The 18,808-nt window shown below is 41.2% G+C and overlaps 1 protein-coding gene across 1 annotated transcript in view; it reads right to left on the reverse strand.

Annotated features, from left to right (window-relative positions):
* gna12a (guanine nucleotide binding protein (G protein) alpha 12a) overlaps positions 1–5,822 on the reverse strand; it is a 94,065-nt gene extending 88,243 nt beyond the window's left edge. The window contains exon 1 of the mRNA XM_078558596.1: positions 5,354–5,822. Within this exon, the coding sequence (XP_078414722.1) occupies positions 5,354–5,626 (273 nt within the window). The 5' untranslated portion in view covers positions 5,627–5,822. The remainder of the gene's footprint in view (positions 1–5,353) is intronic.
* Positions 5,823–18,808: the final 12,986 nt, after the last annotated feature.

The raw sequence follows: 18,808 nt of genomic DNA on the forward strand, positions 1-18,808 counted from the left end.
ACTCAAGATAACAGTGAGGCTACAAGATTACACGCATCAAGATCTGTTATTAAACACTGCATGTTTAGTTAAATTGATTAGGACTAAACTATAAATGGTTCTAGAGTTTTGATGAACTTGCATTAGCATGGATCTGGAAACTACTAAAATCTTTTTCTTGCAACAAAACTATAAGGGTGAGAGTTTCTCTTTCAGTTGGTGAAAATGCCTCGTTTGTAACAAGGGTAACAGAACATGAAAAGCAAAGATGAAAGTGGAAAACTTGTAAACACAGAGATCTTGTCAGAATAAATTGTATTTCATCAGACAGGGATTAATCAAGGACAGTCAGCATGGTTTTGTTAAGGGTCATGTCTGACCAATCTGATTGAATTTTTCAAGGAGGTGACCAGGTGTGTAGATGAGGGCAATGCATTTGACGTAGTCTACTTGGACTTCACCAAGGCTTTTGATAAGGTCTCGCATGGGAGACTGATAACGAAGGTAAGAGCCCATGGGAGCCAAAGCAATTTGGCAAATTGGATCCAGAATTGGCTGAGTGGCAGGAAACAGAGGGTGATGGTGGAGGGGTGTTTTTGTGACTGGATGCCTGTGTCCAGTGGGGTCCCACAAGGATCGGTGTTGGGTCCCCTGCTGTTTGTGGTACATATAAACGATTTAGACTTGAATGTAGGAGGGTTATCAGTAAGTTTGTGGTTGACACAAAAATCGGTGGGGTGGTAAATAGTGAGGAGGATAGCCTTAGATTACAGGAGGATATAGACGGGCTGGTCAGATGGGCTGATCAGTGGCAAATGAATTTAACCCAGATAAGTGTGAGGTGATGCATTTGGGCAGGGCAAACAAGGCACAGGAATACACGACGAATGGTAGGACCCTGGGAAGTACCGAGAATCAGGGGGACCTTGGTGTGCATGTCCAGCAGTCCCTTAAGACAGTGGGACAGGTAGATAAGGTGGTTAAGAAGGCATATGGGATACTTGCCTTTATTAGCTGAGGCATAGAATATAAGAGCAGGGAGGTTATGCTGGAACTGTATAAGATGCTGGTTAGGCCACAGCTAGAGTATTGCATGCAGTTCTGGAATCCGCATTATAGTAAAGATGTGATTGCACTAGAGAGAATGCAGAGGAGATTTACCAGGATGTTGCCTGGGCTGAACAGTTTTAGTTATGAGGAGAGATTGGATAGACTGGGGTTATTTTCCTTGGAGCAGAGAAGATTGAGGGGGGACATGATTGAGGTATATAAAATTATGAGGGGCATAGATAGGGTCGGCAGGAAGGAACTTTTCCCTTTGGTGGAGGGATCAATAACCAGGGGGCATAGATTTAAGGTAAGGGGCAGGAGGTTTAGAAGGCATGTGAGGAAGAATATTTTCACCCCGAGGGTGGTGGGAATCTGGAACTCACTGCCTGAAAGGGTGGTAGAGGCAGAAACCCTCATAACATTTAAGAAGTATTTGGATGTGCACTTGCGATGCCATGGCATACAAGGCTATGGGCCTCGTGCTGGAAAATGGGATCAGAATAGTTAGGTACTTGTTTGACCGGTGGATTCAATGGGCCAAAGGGCCTTTTTCTGTGCTGTAGACCTCTATGACTCTATACATTTCAACCCTTCAAACTTATTTCATCAACAATCCCAAAAATGCCTCCATTCAAGGTGAAAGCAACTCACTACAAAATTCAGAATTTATTGCAACAACAAATGGTGGCAAATGGGGACTGAGATTCTCTTTTCCTCCCTCCAATAAAGAATTAAAAATTTCAATGGAATCATGTGCCCTATCACACCTTGCTGAAGTGGTCATTCGTCATCTACACACTTACACAGGAGTGCCACAGCTAAGCCAGACCATGTTCTCACCCAACGTTCCTATGTAGAAATGCGCACATACTTTGCATCATAACAATTAAAAAGGACCTCTGGATGATTTTTCATTCCCAAACCGAGAGATGCTGTAAAAAAAATGTTGAAACTCTTCCCTGGTTGAGATTATCTAACTCAATAAAGACTAGGGATTCCACCTGGGGGACAGCCTACTGTACATGACAACCTGCATTTATAGGGCACTTTTATTGCAGCAAAACTTGCCAAGGTGCTTCACAGGAGCATCGTCAAAACAGATTTGACACCGACCTACCTAATGAGGAATTGGGACAGCTAGCCAGAGCCTTAGTCAAAGAGGTTGATTTTAAGAAATGTCTTAAAAGAAGGGAGAGGTAGAGAGCTTGGTCCTGAGGCAAACAGAGGCAAGACCAACAATGTTAAAGCAAATAAAATCAGGGTACGCAAGAAGCCAGAATTGGTGGAATGCAGAGATCTCAGAGGGTTATAGGACTGGAGGAGGTTACTGAGAGGTGGAGGGATGAGATCGTGGAAGGATTTGAAACAAGAAGAGTTTTTAAAAAAGGAGACGTTGTCTGACTGGGGGCCAGTGCAGGTCAGAAAACGTAGGAGTGATGGGTGAACAGGTCTTTGAGAGAGTTAGTATCCGGACAGCCAAGTTATGGAGGATACAAGGTGGGAGGTGGAATGGTCAAGCCTAGAAAGTAATAAAAGGCATGGATGATGGTCTCCAGCACAGTGAGAAAACTGACAAAAATATCCAGGAAATTAATAACAAAAATTTTTTTTTAAATACATTGAACAAAAAGTACTCCCTCTAGATATCTTTTGCCTTTTACCAGCTGAGCCTCAAGAAAGCTAGATTTTTGCTTTTGTTCTTGATGCAGCTGTTTGGCACCATAAACAATAGATTATTCCACACCAATGACTTACTACATAAACTTGAGTTATTTTCTTTTCTTTAGTCCTTACGTACTTTCACAACATTGTCATGTGAAGTTCAGTTTGTTAAAAATGAACTTTGTCACTGAGCAAACTAAATTTTATCTGTACGTGTTTTTCTTCGCTATGGATTAATATTGAAGATTTTTTTTCCTCAGCCAGTCTGGCCTTTTATTTAATGTGATCAAAAGAAATAGCTGTTAGTTACTCATATAAGAAAAGGGTTCAATTTTTCAATTGGCTTCACTCCTAGTTGTTCATCTTTTGACATTTGTAGCCTCACTACTTCCGTTTGCCTCAAATGGAAAACTTACCTTTTTTCCGTGTTCAAGCTCCCTACAAAATGTTTGGATTCCCTTTCATGTTTCTTGCCTTAACAGAACTTAGATCTAGAATAGGCATTTTACCACGGCTACTTCCAGATTAGTGGAAGCTCTTCCACCTTTCGCACTTTCTTGGGCTGAGACAACAAACAGCCTGTTGCATGTTAGCCTACATTTCCTTTACACAGCCTTGTGTATCTCTTTTTAATCACACTATTGGAAGGATGTCAAGAACTTGGAGAGGGTGTGGAGGAAATTTACTAAAGGTACAAGATGAAAGATTTTAGTTACACTGAAAGACCAAAGCAGCAAAGGTCAAGAGGAGAGGCATTCAAATTATTAAAGGATTTGATCGGATAAATAAGGAGAAACTGTTCCAAGAAGCAGATACAGATTTAGGGTAATTGGCAAAAGAACCAGAGGTGACATGATCTGAAATGCATGGAACGAGCAAAGGCAGATACAAAACGTTCAAAAGCGAAATGGGAAAATATTTCAAGATGAAAAAAATTTTCTGGGCCATGGAAAAAGAGCAGTGGAGTGGAAGTATTCAGATAGCTCTTTCAAAGAGCCAGCAGAAATATGAAAGGCCAAATAGCCTTCCTCTGTGCCGTATTATTCAATGACCCTATTCTAGATCATTAGCAAGGTCCATTTATGGAGATTAAATTTCAAAATTTGATCCCCAAACACCAGTAAATTTTTCAGAATCCCATGTAATTAAAATAGAACTTGACTCATAAATCAGTGGCTCCATGCTTCTCTTCCCTGCAATCTCACTTTGTTGAAATAAAACCCTGTTGTACCACCTAGCTCTCCCCAGCCCTTGAACATCAAAACCCAACTTTCCTTCTACAATAAACAGAATTAAAAAATCTAGATCTGGCATTATACTACCTATATTTCTCAAATTTACTCTGTTCTTTCTTATCATTTTCCAATCTTTATGGTACCTGACACAATGAGCTACGGTCTTTTGCCTGGGTTTCTCAATATAAGGATGCACTAATATTAAACGTATAGCTACTTTAACAAAGTGCAGTTAAAAATGTGAAAACTCCGATTCAACCTGCAAATTATGGGTATCAAAAACAGAAATCATGTCTGCAAAAGTGAAAACGTCATCAGACCCCAGAGGAAATTCATATTCAGTCCATTCCCTGAATTAGGAAAGGAAATTGATTGGCTTTTGTCAAGTCATATCAAAAATTATAACTTACAGAATACATTGAAAGGAGGTTTTGCTACAAAAATATTAAGGAACTGAAAAAAATGAAAATACTTAACATAAATGTAGACTTTTCATAAAATGGCATCATGTGATTCACTCAACGTTTAAGAGTTTTGTTTTTGTACTAATTCAACAGAAAATTGAAATAATCGGGTTGTAATTCAATATCGGAAGCTCAGAATAATGTACTTCCCTTCCGTAACAGGTAAAAAGTATACTGTACTGTATTCTCATATTCTAAATATAGCGCAGGAAAGTCCTTTTCTACTTCTAACACTTCCGATTATAAAATCTAACAACATACGGCATACATCTTGTACATCTTGATGTACCTTAGCTTCTAAACCAAAACATTTAATTGCGTGCCTGCAGGAACAACAAATATGTACACCCGTATCAGAATCGCAGCATAGGTAAATCTGTAATTCAATCTATAACCTATTTAGTAAATACCAAACATGCTATAATGACAACAGAAGCCAACTGTGCATTAAATACATTATTGATAGTTTCAGCTGATATTGAGGCAACTTGTTAAATAAATCACTGTATGGTACAGGTTTATACTTTTTACTTCGCATACTCGCTGGGGACTTTGTATCCTTGGGCTAGCTGATCATCATAAAGAGAGAGAGCAGAGTTAACACTCCTTCAGCTGATCACAAAGGAAAACACTGGCAAGACCTACTTCAGAAAGGGTGCCTTTAACCAGATGTTCACAAAAATTTCAGCAAGGAAAAGAGGCAAGTGCCAATAGTGATTTACTCCATCTTCATAGGAATTACGTTTTTAAAAACATCTGCACAGATTTTTTTTTAAAAAGCCTTTGCAAACGATTTTTTACTTAAGTTACAAGTCAATAAAAAAATTAGGACAACTGCACAGCATCATCTTAACGCCCCCACTAATTCTGTCCGTGTGAAGGGGGTATCACGCAGTCCTAAATGATAACTGAAGACCAGGAGAAGCTTGGTAATTCCCCCACCCATTGTATTTGCTGCGATACCTTAATAACATTCTCGAAGATGGTGTCCCGGAACTCCTCCAGGGCTTTGCTGTCGAAGTCTTTGCCGTGAATGATCCTCATCTGTTTGAGGAAAGTGCTTTTGCCGCTCTCGCCGGCCCCGAGCAGTAGGATCTTGACCAACCGCCGGACGTAGCGCCTCTCCCGGGCCAGTAAGGCGTCGATCTCCCGGCTCCTCCGGCGCTGAGCCCGCTCGCTCTGGCTGGACTGACAGGCCGGGAAACAGGCGCCCAGGCGCTGCACCAGCTCAGCCATCGTCTCCGTCGGCAACACCTCAGCAACAAAAAGCGCGCACACACACACAACCCGGTGGGGGATTTAAAAAAAACACACAGTCCGACAACACATAAATAAAATGGGCGCTTTAAATCGGTCCGTCGGCTCCACGCGATCTCTCAACGAAACCCACCGACTCCCCATTCATTCCCCCAACTGATGGGCGAAAACTTCATCAGAGGGTGGGGGCGGAGTGGGGTGCAGGCCGGCTCGAGCTGGGACGAGGATTGTCCGTCAATCCCAATCGCTGATTCGCTAATATTCCTGTCAATCATAATTAGCCCTGTCGTCATTCAATAATCGCGTTGTCAATCGAATAAAGGGGTGGTGCCCTAACCTCACGTTTTAACTTTCTATTGGTCGATCGACCTATCAATCACGAACTTCGGGCACTGTCAACAGAAGCAGGAAGAGTCTCCTCAGGATTGGTTCTTTTCGCTGTCAGTGAAATCAGATCCTTTCACTGATTGGATAACTCTGTTGTCCGGTCCTTGTTATTGTTTTAAAAAAGTTAAAATGAAGGTAAGCTTGATTATGTTTTTTGTTAATTTATTTATACATTTCAAGCAGCAATTCGTCAAGAGATTCAGTCATCGTTCACCAGGTTCGACAATCAGTTAGGTCCCGGCAGGGTCCGAGCCACACCCGAGAAACCTCAAATCGTTGTCAATCACCTGTCCGCAGCCAATTATTCGTCGACGTTCTGAGCGGTTTAGCCAATAAGATAAACAGGTTTTCCATCAATCAGACGTAACCTGCTTCCAATTGGTACAGACTCTGTCAATCATCTAAACCCCACCTTATCAATCATCCAAACCCTCCAGCTTTCCTTTGGCCAGTTGGTGCTTGAGCAGAAATTGAAGCTGTGGGGGAAGAATTTTCCAAACAGTGGTATCCAAATAATTGCAATTGGAAACATCTGTACAGTGTTTAGAATTCCTCCTATTACTCATGAGAGTACAGAGTGGATGGTAGATAGCAATCCTAGAGTTGATCTGATTTTTTGACTTTCGGGCGGGTTGAGAAATGTGTATATTGTGATACACAAGGCGTAGCAGCTGTATGGCTTTTTTCCTTCTGTCCATTTTTGTTGCTATGTTCATGTTTTGTCTTTATCTTTTTGTGCCAAATGTGCTTCCGTTAGTAGCGCTCTTGCCTCTGAGTCAGAAGGTTGTGGGTTGAAGTCCCAAGACTTGAGCACATGATCTAGGCTGACATTCCAGTGCAGTGCTGAGGGAGTGTTGCACTATCAGAAATGCCATCTTTAAGGTGAGGTGATAAACCGAGGACCCATCTACCTCCTCAGGTGCACGTAAAAAAAATTCCATGGCACTATTTCAAAGAGCAGGGGAGTTATCCCCTGAGCCACGGCCAGTATTTATCTCTCAATCCACACCGCAAAAGCAGATTTTCTGGTAATTATCACATTGCTGTTTGTGGGAGTTTGCTGTATGCAAATTAGCTGCTGCATTTCCAACAAGGACTACACTTCAAAAGTAAAGCACTTTGGGATGTCTGTTGACTGTGAAAGGTGTTACATAAATGCAAATCCTTCTTTTCACTAGCTTAACTTTTCTAATGCACTCCCAGCCAGCCTCCCACATTTCATCCTCTGTGAACTTGGATTCATCCAAAACTCTCCTGCCTGTGTCCTAACTTGCACCAAGTACCATTGACTCATCACCCTGTGCTCACTAACCTACATTGGCTCCCAATTTAGTAATGCCTCAATTCTTGAATTCTTATTCTTGCTTTCTAATCTCTCCATGACCTTGTCCATTCTTAGCTCTGTAACCTCCTCCAGCCCCATAACACTCTTAGATATATGCACTCCTCTAATTCTAATTTTTTAGCATCCCGATTTAAATCGTTCCACCATTGGCGGCCATACCTTCGGTTGCCTAGGCCCAAGATCTGGAATTCCCTTTCTAAACCTCTCTGCCCCTCTACTACACTTTCCTCCTTTAAGATCCTAAGCTTTTAGTCATCTGCTTTAGTGTCTCTTTACCTGTCTCAATGTCATATCTTGTTTTATAATGCCCTTGGGCCATTTTATTATGTTATTTTTAATTATGTTAAAAGGTGTTATATAAATGAGTTGTAAATCAAACATAAAGCAGCCAACCTTTCATAAATGATGTTTTCCACTTGATCCATAATTAGTCCTTATTTTCTGGCTGGAAGCAAAAAGACTCAACATAGAGTTACAATAATCAACTTGCACAAAATATAGACATTCCCATCAAGCATCATGAACAAACAGGTGTGAGGGACACTCGCACAAGCTCTGTTAATAGTTGACTGATGATAATATTTCCTGGAATTCGATAATCGAATTATCGAAATAATCTGTGAACAAATACAAATGAAAATGAAACAAAATGTTCATAATAAGAAAGCCTTGACTTTAATTGGAAAACCACAGCAAATTAAAAAGCCACAGGTCACTCAGTATGATGATGGGCGATGAACTGAAAAATATTTTTTTGAAAAGTAAGGAGGCATACCAAGTGATGTAAGTCATAGTAGTTATTTATTGACATTTTGAGCACAAAGACTCACAAACAGCAATTAGTAATCTCTTTTAGTGATGTTGGTTGAGGAACATTTCACTATACCCCAGAAAATCATGTGGCGTATAAGACCATAAGACATAGGAGCAGAAATTAGGCCATTCGGCCCATCGAGTCTGCTCCGCCATTCAATCATGGCTGATAGTTTTCTCAACCCCATTCTCCCGCCTTCTCCCAGTAGCCTTTGATCCCCTTACCAATCAAGAACCTATCTATCTCGGTCTTAAATACACTCAATGACCTGGCCTCCACAGCCTTCTGTGGCAATGAATTCCATAGATTCACCACTCTCTGGCTAAAGAAGTTTCTCCTCATCTCTGTTCTAAAAGTTCTTCCCTTTACTCTGAGGCTGTGCCCTCGGGTCCTAATCTCTCCTACTAATGGAAACATCTTCCCCACGTCCACTCTATCCAGGCCTCTCAGTATTCTGTAAGTTTCAATCAGATCCCCCCTCATCCTTCTAAACTCCATCGAGTATAGACCCAGAGTCCTCAAACGTTCCTCATATGTTAAGCCTTTCATTCCTGGGATCATTCTCGTGAAGCTCCTCTGGACCCTCTCCAGGGCCAGCACATCCTTCCTGAGATACGGGGCCCAAAATTGCTCACAATATTCTAAATGTGGTCTGACCAGAGCCTTATAAAGCCTCAGCAGCACATCCCTGCTTTTATATTCTAGTCCTCTCGAAATAAATGCCAACAGTGCATTTGCCTTCCTAACTACCAGCTCAACCTGTAAGTTAACCTTAAGAGAATCCTGGATTAGGACTCCCAAGTCCCTTTGCACTCCAGACTTCTGAATTCTCTCCCCATTTAGAAAATAGTCTATGCCTCTATTCTTCCTACCAAAGTGCATGACCTCACACTTCCCCACGTTGTATTCCATCTGCCACTTCTTTGCCCATTCTCCTAACCTGTCCAAATCCTTCTGCAGCCTCCCTGCATCCTCAATACTACCTGTCCCTCCACCTATCTTTGTATCATCTGCAAACTTAGCCAGGATGCCCTCAGTTCCTTCATCTAGATCATTAATGCATAAAGTGAAAAGTTGTGGTCCCAACACTGACCCGTGCAGAACTCCACTAGTCACCAGCCGCCATCCTGAGAAGGACCCCCTTATCCCCACTCTCTGCCTCCTGCCAGATAGCCAATCTTCTATCCATGCTAGTACCTTGCCTCTAACACCATGGGCTCTTATCTTACTGAGCAGCCTCCTGTGCGGCACCTTGTTAAAGGCCTTCTGGAAGTCCAAGTAGATAACATCCATTGGCTCTCCTTTGTCTAACCTACTCGTTACCTCCTCAAAGAATCCTAACAGATTTGTCAGGCATAACCTCCCCTTGATGAAATCATGCTGACTTTGCCCGATTTTACCATGCACTTCCAAGTATTCTGAAATCTCATCCTTAATAATGGACTCTAAAATCTTACCAACGACCGAGGTCAGGCTAATCGGCCTGTAATTTCCTGTCTTTTGCCTCACTCCCTTCTTAAACAGGGGGGTTACTTTAGCGATTTTCCAGTCCTCTGGGACCCTCCCTGACTCCAGTGATTCCTGAAAGATCGCCACTAACGCCTCCACTATCTCTTCAGCTATCTCCTTCAGAACTCTGGGGTGTAATCCATCTGGTTCAGGTGATTTATCCACCTTCAGATCTTTCAGTTTTCCTAGCACCTTCCCCTTGGTAATGGCCACCATACTCACCTCTGCCCCCCGACTCTCTTGAACTTTGGGGATGTCACTCGTGTCTTCCACTGTGAAGACTGATGCAAAGTACCTATTCAGTTCCTCCGCCATTTCTTTGTTCCCCACTACTACTTCTCCAGCGTCATTTTCCAGCGGCCCAATGTCCACTTTTGCCTCTCCCTTACCCTTTATATATCTAAAAAAACTCTTGCAATCTTCTTTAATATTACTGGCTAGTTTACCCTCATATTTAATCTTCTCCCTCCTTATTTCTTTTTTAGTTGTCCTCTGTTGGTCTTTGTAGGCTTCCCAATCCCCTGGTTTCCCACTGCTCTTCGCCGCATTGCATGCTTTCTCTTTAGCTTTTATGCTGTCCCTGACTCCCCTTGTCAGCCATGGTTGCCTCGTCCTCCCTTTAATATGCTTCTTCTTCCTCGGGATGAATTTTTGCTGTGCCTCCAAAATTACTCCCAGAAACTCCTGCCATTGCTATTCCACTGTCATTCCTGCTAGGCTCATCTCCCAGTCAATTCTGGCCAGCTCCTCCCTCATGCCTCTGTAGTTGCCTTTATCCAACTGTAATACCGTTACATCTGATTCCAGCTTTTTCCTCTCAAATTGCATGGTAAATTCTATCATATTATGGTCACTTCCTCCTAAGGGTTCCTTCACCTTAAGCTCCCTTATCAAATCTGCCTCATTACACATCACTAAATCTAGAATTGCCTGTTCCCTAGTGGGCTGCACCACAAGCTGCTCCAAAAAGCCATCTCGTAGACATTCCACAAATTCCTTATCTTGGGACCCACTACCAACCTGATTTTCCCAGTCTACCTGCATATTGAAATCCCCCATGATCACTGTCACCTTGATATAGAACACTGATGTATATTCTTGTCACATGAAACTGAATGATTCATAAAAAATACACCTATATATTAGACTAACAAATGGTAGTGGGCAGACTATTTTACAGGTCTAACCCAAAATGCTCACCTTTCACTCATAGAATCATACAATGATACAGCATAGGAGGAGGCCATTTGACTTATCATGCCTATGTTGCCTCTTTGAAAAAGCTATCCAGTTATCCCCACTCCCCTGCTCTTTCCCCATAACACTGCAAATTTTTCCTTTTCAAGTTTACATCCATTCCATTTTGAAAGTCACTATTGAACCTGCTTCCATCATCAGGCAGTGCACTCTAGATCATAACAACTCAATGAGTAGAAAAAGCTCTTCAACTTCCTACTGACGTTGTTTGCCAATTATCATAAGTCTGTGTCCTTTGGTTACTGACTCTCCTGTGAGTGGAATCAGTTCTCTCTATCTACTCTATCAAAATTCTTCATATCCTATTACGAGTGTGAGGTTTTATAAGATGGTTATATTTTAAACTGTCTCTTTTAATCCAAGATAAAATGGATCATGTGACCCCCTACTAGTTTTGCCCTGCAATAAGTCAATGTGACCTGGTTGCCATGGGGACAGGAGGCTCAGTTCAAGTCTTATTGAAACCTAAGTGTCAGATTTAACAGTTCAATACAAAAGGGAAGCAGCTGGTTTGGCTTTGCATAAACTTATGGCTTCGCAGATTTACTGACTTGGAATCCCAAGACACAGGGAGAGAGAGAGGCAGGGAACCAACAGTTGCTATGAGCAGAAGGGGAAAAGGCTGTTCTCTTTTAGCTACCAGGCAGAATGCTAGTGGGAGCTCATCCTCTGATCGAAGAGACAGAACCTGCAAAAGCTTAAGAACACTGGAAGATTTGCCTGACATGGCCAGGAGAAAGAATCACTGGAGTGGGCCTTGCTGCTGGAATTCAGTTCATGGGTTCTCAGAAGACTGAGGGAAACAACTTTCAATGGACACTGGATGGGGAGAAGCTAGCCTGTTGGAAGCTGGGGGTAACTTTGGACTGCTTCCTGCAAAGACTATAATTCTGCAAAGAGTGCAGCATAATATATAAACATGGTGTGGGGTTATTGGTCGTGTTAAGAAACTAATAAGGAATACCTGTTCTGTAGTTTAGAGTATTAGTTGCCTACTAAGTAATGTTTAGTCGTATTGAACTTTGTTACAGTAAAAGTCTTAAAACTTGAGATCCTGTGTGATTCCTTTAAGTCAGTCACTGGGAATTCAAATCTCTTTTTAAAAGCTATCAGTCTCTACAGGGATCATAACACTATAATTACATCAACAAATAATTCTTGATCTCAAGATTGTTTCTTTGCATCTACCCTCCCAGTGTCTTTTTTTTAACTGATATTTAACAGAGATAAATAAATTGTCTGGTGAGTATCAGATGTCACAAAAATCTGTTATAAATCTTCTGCTCCAAGTGTCATATCGTATGTTAATAAAACTCCAGCAAGCATTAGTTATCAAAGGGTCTGATTTAATCCTACAGTACAATCTCCATTTCTCTCCATAATAAAAACTGGTTGTAATTGAAAGACCCCAAACTTTGCATGGTACAACAATAGTTTGCATTTATATAAGAACCTTTAACACAGCAAAGCATTCCAAGGCACTTCACAAGAACAATTATCAAATAAAATTTGACACTGATCCATGTCAGGAGATATTAAGGCAGGTGACCAAAAACCTGTTCAAATAGATAGGTTTTATGAAATTTTTTCAAGGTGGAGAGAGATGTAGAAAAGCAGAGATGTTTGGGAAGGGAATTTCTGAGCTTAGGGGCTAGACAGCTAAATCATGGCCCACCAATGGTGTAGTGGTGAAAATTGAGAAACATTGGAGGAATGTAGAGATGTCAGAGTGTTGTATGATGGAGGTGGCCACAAAGCCATTTTGAACACAAAGGTGAGAATTTTAAAATTGAGGCAATGACAGACTAGGAGACAATGTAACATGATACCCAAGGCAGAGGAATGAAGAGATAAACAACATAAATAAGACTCATTGATTTCAATCTTTCTGTGAGGTTGGTTTTTGTCAGACAGGAATAGTTTGGTGTCAACAGCCTGTGTAATGAATCAACATCCTGCACAAGCCTTCACCCTGGAGATAATTCTGGTGGAAAATTAGAGGGCAAAGTAATGGATGTTTATCATTCCAGACACTGAAGAGAACCAGTTCCCCAGCAGTAAAGGTAAATCTTTCTCAGATGACCTATCTGAATGAGATTGAGGCATAAATTAATAAATATTGGCTAGATGAACAAATTATTTGGCTCTATTTTTGATGTTGAAGTTGATCTAGCTCAGCCATACTTTACATTTGGTAGATAACCAATCTGCAGCTCTAATTTTCCATGTCATTTTGACCTGTCAGAGTCCAGAGGTGACATCACTTGCATATGTAAGATTCCTGTGTTTGGATGTGTTAAGTAACAAATGGAGCAGTCAAGAGAAAAGGCAACAACAAAGCAGGACAGAAGAAGTTTTCTTATGACTCAGCTGCGGTTTATGTTTTTGTTGGTTTTTCAAATAACGTGCGAGCTTTAAGTCACGTAGTCTGAGAGCAAAGGCAATTACTATAACCAGAAATGTTTTCATATGAGAGATAGAGCTGAGTGTAGTACGAGCAATAGGATCGCTACATTTATGATGATTTGTCATAACTCCAATCTCACCATGTTTCCAAGAAAGAGATCGTATTGGCCTGTCGCGAGTCTAATTTCACATTTTTTGGTCTACTATTCTAAGATTAATTGTATTCTGCACTTGCTCACTTGTATTCTTTTGCATGGACTGATGGTATGGCTTGAAATCCTCAATGTTGGTTCTTAATATAATGTTTTCTATAAGTACCATTAAATCCAGACAATAACTCATACCAATAACAGCGCAACTTGTATTTACATATAACCTTTAACTCAGTAAATGACTCAAAGTGCTTTCCAGGATCATTATCTGTCAAAAATTGACACAGAGCCAAAGAAGGGGCTATTAGGATAGGTGATCAAATGGTTAAAGATGTTGTTTATAAGCAGCATCTCAAAAGAGGAGAAAGGGGTGGTGAGGTGGAGTGCAAAGCAAGACAGTAGCATGGTTGAGGGTGTATTAGTGAGGGAGCTGGAGGAGAGTTTTTACTGTGTGGATGATGAGTTCCATAGGATTGGGAAATTAATGAGGAAGTGATCAGAGATAGCAGAGATGCTCAAGACCCTACAAGCTGAGAGGCCATGAGGGATAGTGATGTTGAAGGCATCGCCGTAAATATGACTGGAGCAGTTTAATGTGACAGGGTTTGGTAAGGCATTCCGGAGCTCAGGACCTAGATGGCTGAAGGCAGGGATGCCAATTGTACGGTGAACAAAGTGGGGAATGTGCAATTTGAACATTTAATTTAATGATCAGAAGATCATGTGCAGTGCTTGCCCAAATTTCCAAAGTTCACTTTCCACAGACAGGGCCCTTTGCTGGAAGTGCAAAGTCAGAAAGTTACCCCTTGACAAAAATGAATTAATTTGGAACACGGTGACTATTGTCGTAACTGGATCATTCAGATGAAATACTGTAGCAAATACCTAACCAAATCTCTAGCATTTTCCTGAGGTTGCATTTTTCCACAACATTGCTTTTCACAGGTAATTGGAAAAGACTTTGGGGTGTGTCCAAGTGATCATACTGATGAGGATTGGGAGTCTGACATTGATTTACTGCCTCCTAGCAGCCAAAAGTCTCTAAGCCACACTATTAGAGGTATTTTAATCAGAATTTTTTTTGCTAAATTATAGAGATTTTAATGAATGTGTTTATGCTGTAAAAATGAATATATGAAGACAACTTTACTGAATCCTGAAAAATGACTAATTATTTTTGCAATGGTATGCTTTCAAGACAAAGGTGGTAAATTAAACACCTTGGGAAATGTCTTTTCACCACCATCTTTTTAATTTTTGCTTCTTCATTTCCCTCCAACTCTCCACCTGAAGGCAACCAGTTTCTTACTGGATTCCAGTTTCATGGAGCTCATCATCCTCCGATACTTCCCCAAGTGGCCATTAATCAGGCATGAACCACTTATTCCACTCCTTCATCTCCGCCCTACTGACTTGTGAAGCACTCTGAGCCATTTCTTTGTAGTGATGGATGCATTAGAGATGGAAGTTGTTCCCCAAGCTCCCTTTGCCTGGCTATTCACCCCATCACTTGCCATAACAAGCCATATGGCAATGCCATAACGCTTATCGCTAAATCACAGCTTGACGTCTTCTCCCACTCTGGTACTTTATCCTTCTTCAAGCACTCTAATTTCATCACCAAGATGTATTCCCAAAGCTCCTACACCAAGTGAGTCCTCAAGTAATTGTCTTCAACATACACCTAAGTTCCCCATCCATCTTTCCTTTGACTTTTCTGCCGTCATATTTCACCCATCACATTATATCCATGGCAATGCCCTCAACCTCACTATCCCTCATGGCTTCTCAGCTTCTAAGACTCGAGCACCTCTGCTATCTCTGATCACTTCCCCATCAATTTTTCCCAGTCCCAGGAAACTCATCATCCATACATAGTAAAAGCTCTTTTTCAGCTCCCTCATTAATTCACTTCCAAACTTCCTGCTCTCTTTTATTCATCTCTGCTGCCATTAACATTCTAAACTCCTCCCCTCATGCCTGCCTATAACTTTTTCATTTTTACCAGATCTTACCCTTGTCATTCCTCAGTATATTTCTCATCTTTACTCTCAAGGGGTTAAAACCAATTCAGTCACTCACGTCAGAACTAGCTCAACCATGTTTAGCAATAATTTCTTGCTTACTTCAGCCGAAAATCCTTTTGTTCCGGTATGATCCCCACCTCATTAATCCTTGCCTCCAGTATTAAATGCAAAGAGCTCATGGATTTCATCATCTCCATCATCTCACCCCAAATTCATTATCTGCTTCCCTTTGGCCCTGGTGTTGAGATCATTTTTTTTAACTGTACAGTATCAATAGTACAATAGGAATGGAGTTCCGTCTGTTGGCAAATATATCAGAACTTTTACTGCCTTGAACCTCAGAGAGCAGGTCTATCAGAGAGTTTAGGGGAACCTACAATTTGGGATCCCCCACACACTATGGCATTTACTGCCAACCTGGAGGGCAGGTTAGTTGACAGGATAGACCTCCAGTTGAGCAGGGAGCCATTTCGTGAAGGCCACAGCAGCAAATAAGTCCACATTGGAGGTGTTGGGGTGTGAGTGGGTGGAGCAGGATGGTCAAGCGGTAGGAGGTTGTCGAGCCCATGCGGGGTCAACCAGTTGTGGGGTGCATGGGTTGACTGGGGAGGGGAGGGTTGATCAGAGGAGGAGGGGGATGTTGGGGGGAGAAGAGGTAAAGGAGGGGGGTTCAAATAGGGGGGAGGCCAATGGAGGGGAAATGGGGCATTGGTCGGCCAGGTGGGCTGTGCTGATGGAGGGAGGTTGCTGTTTCCTGACTGGGGGAGGGGTGATCGGGAGCCTGGTGGGCAGTTGGGATTGGGGGAAGAGGCCGGAGGCCTGATGGCCAGATTGGAATTGGAGATTGGAATGTTGTGTGGGGGCTGCCTAATCATAGAGGATTCTCACATAAGCACCTGAATCTAGGAGGGAGGTATGAATGCAATTACCTACTGATTCTGCCAACTCATCACTTCTGTGAAACTGCCAAGTTCCCAACACTTGGGAAACCAAAAGCAGTTGAAGTTGAAAACCTGAATGACCACGAGGCTTGCAGCCTCATTACGTATGTTTAAAGTTTCAACACACCTTCTTGGAGTGGGTTAGGTCTGCCTGCCAACTTCCAGACTCAGTTAAAGCTGGAAACAGGTGGGGTACATGCGGGTTTGGGTTGAGAAACAGGTTTTTCAGACATTAACCTCTCCACTTGACTCAAGCCCACCTTTTATATAACTGTAAAATTTAGTTCACTGTGTCAGGTGCCCAAGTGCTCCATCACCAACTCAGTCATTTTCATTACAAAATCAGAAAATGCTGGAAAAACTCAGCAGGTTTAACAGCTTCTGTGGAGAGAGAAAAAAAACAGAGTTAATGTTTCGAGTCTGTATGACTTCTTCAGAGCTAAAGAGAAGTAAAAGGTGTTGACATTTATGCTGTTTAAGGGGGGTGGAGCAGGTGAGGCTCGATAGAAGGCCAGTGATTGGTGGAGGCAAAGGAGAGATTGCCAGAGATGTCATGGACAAAAGGATATTAATGATAGTGGTACTGGCTAAAAGAGGTGCTGATGGTGGCATTAAGGTCAGAAAGCAGAATGTGATAATAGCAGGACAAGGGTAAGCACTCTGGAAAGAACAACACGAACAAGTGACAGATGGCCCTTGTGGGGATGGTGGTGGGAAAAAGATTGACAATAATACAAAAGGTGGGGATAAAACAATGAATAAAAATGAAAATAATTTCTTTTTCATTCTTGTGGAATGTAAGAATTGAAATAAAAGTATTTCCTTTGGAGAAGAGAGGATTCTTTCTCATCAATTTCAAATACCTTTAACACTCCCACAGTTACAGGCTACTTTAAGATGGTTATTTTGCCTCGATAGAATAGCTTGCAACTTTTTTTCTAACTAATTTTTTTGCTCAAACTGCATTTCTCTAATATTTAAAATGATAAATTGAAAATAGTGATTTTTCCCCAACAGTGTAATAACCTCATAGAAAAAAAAGCGTGATTCTTAACCTCACTGTGAATTGTCTTTTTCCATTCAGTAATATACTCCAAGCCACAGGCTCAGTTAATAATGTAAGCCTTGGTTGACTAATCTCATTCAGTGCATCCTTAAATTCACTGAGTATAATTTTAGTGTTAACAATGAAAAATAATTTGTAATATCATGCTGCTTTCGCCAAATGTTACAGGATTGTGGTAACAGCGGACATTCTGGCTTACTTTTCTTCTCCAAAACCTCCCTGAAAGACTCAAAATAGACCCGCAATGCTCACTGGATATCCATGGATATTTAAAAAACAATTGGAGTTTTCAAGACTTATTTTGGTAAGGTAGGAGTATAAAGGGATCTGGAGCAAAGGAGGGTAAATGGTGTTAGGGTGCATTTGAACTATGTTTGAATTGAATGATAGTGCAGGCTCGAGGGACGGAATGGCCTCCTCCCGTTTCCATGACATTGAACAACAAGGTGTGGGAGTGTGAGATGTACTAGATGGCACAGAAGAATGGTATCCATGTGATGAATGAGATCAGTCAACCAAGGTCTACATTATTAACTGTCAAACAGGAAATTAAACAAGAAGGGTCAGGAGTCAGGAATAAGTTGACAGTTCATAAAATGAATTGTAATTTTAAAAAATTGAACAAATACAAAGTATATTAAATGTTATGCAATGGTTATAATATCTGCTGTTGTCACTTATAATGAACACTGGTGTCATTTTCAAGTGACAAAGTTTAAGATTCCCATTTACATGTGTATAAATAGCATGAAATGATAAATATCTAGTGAGAGAGTTACAAAGTTCTCATGCAAATATGAGCTTGAACCATTATAAACTAGGTGTGTTAGCAAAGCTGGGGACCAAATTACAGTCTTGTTGTCTTATTTAATTTGCGTGATAGTAATTTTGAAACACAACAATCGTTTCATTTCCATTTGCTTCTGGGCATGATAACTATGCTGTAAGGATGATTATGATATTCAATCTATAGGTAAACAGAATCACATGAGGGAAAGTGGAATATTCCAAAGGTTGTTTCTGTAATAGTTTAAACATTACTCATTAATCTTTATAATAAACAAGTGACGCTGCTCATGAATTGGAGGAGTGTTTCAATTACTAGACTCACTCAACTTTGTTTCGCTGCTTTTCTCTTCCTTTATCTCCACTCCTGCAGGGTAAACCTGTTCCATACCGATATTACTGTTGTAGTGTAAATGCAGCCTAAAAGTTCACTGATATTTGCTCATTTTAACCTTTCTCCCTTTCATTCAA

Source organism: Cetorhinus maximus, chromosome 15 (genome assembly GCF_964194155.1).
Source record: "Cetorhinus maximus chromosome 15, sCetMax3.hap1.1, whole genome shotgun sequence".
Lineage (NCBI taxonomy): Eukaryota > Metazoa > Chordata > Chondrichthyes > Lamniformes > Cetorhinidae > Cetorhinus > Cetorhinus maximus.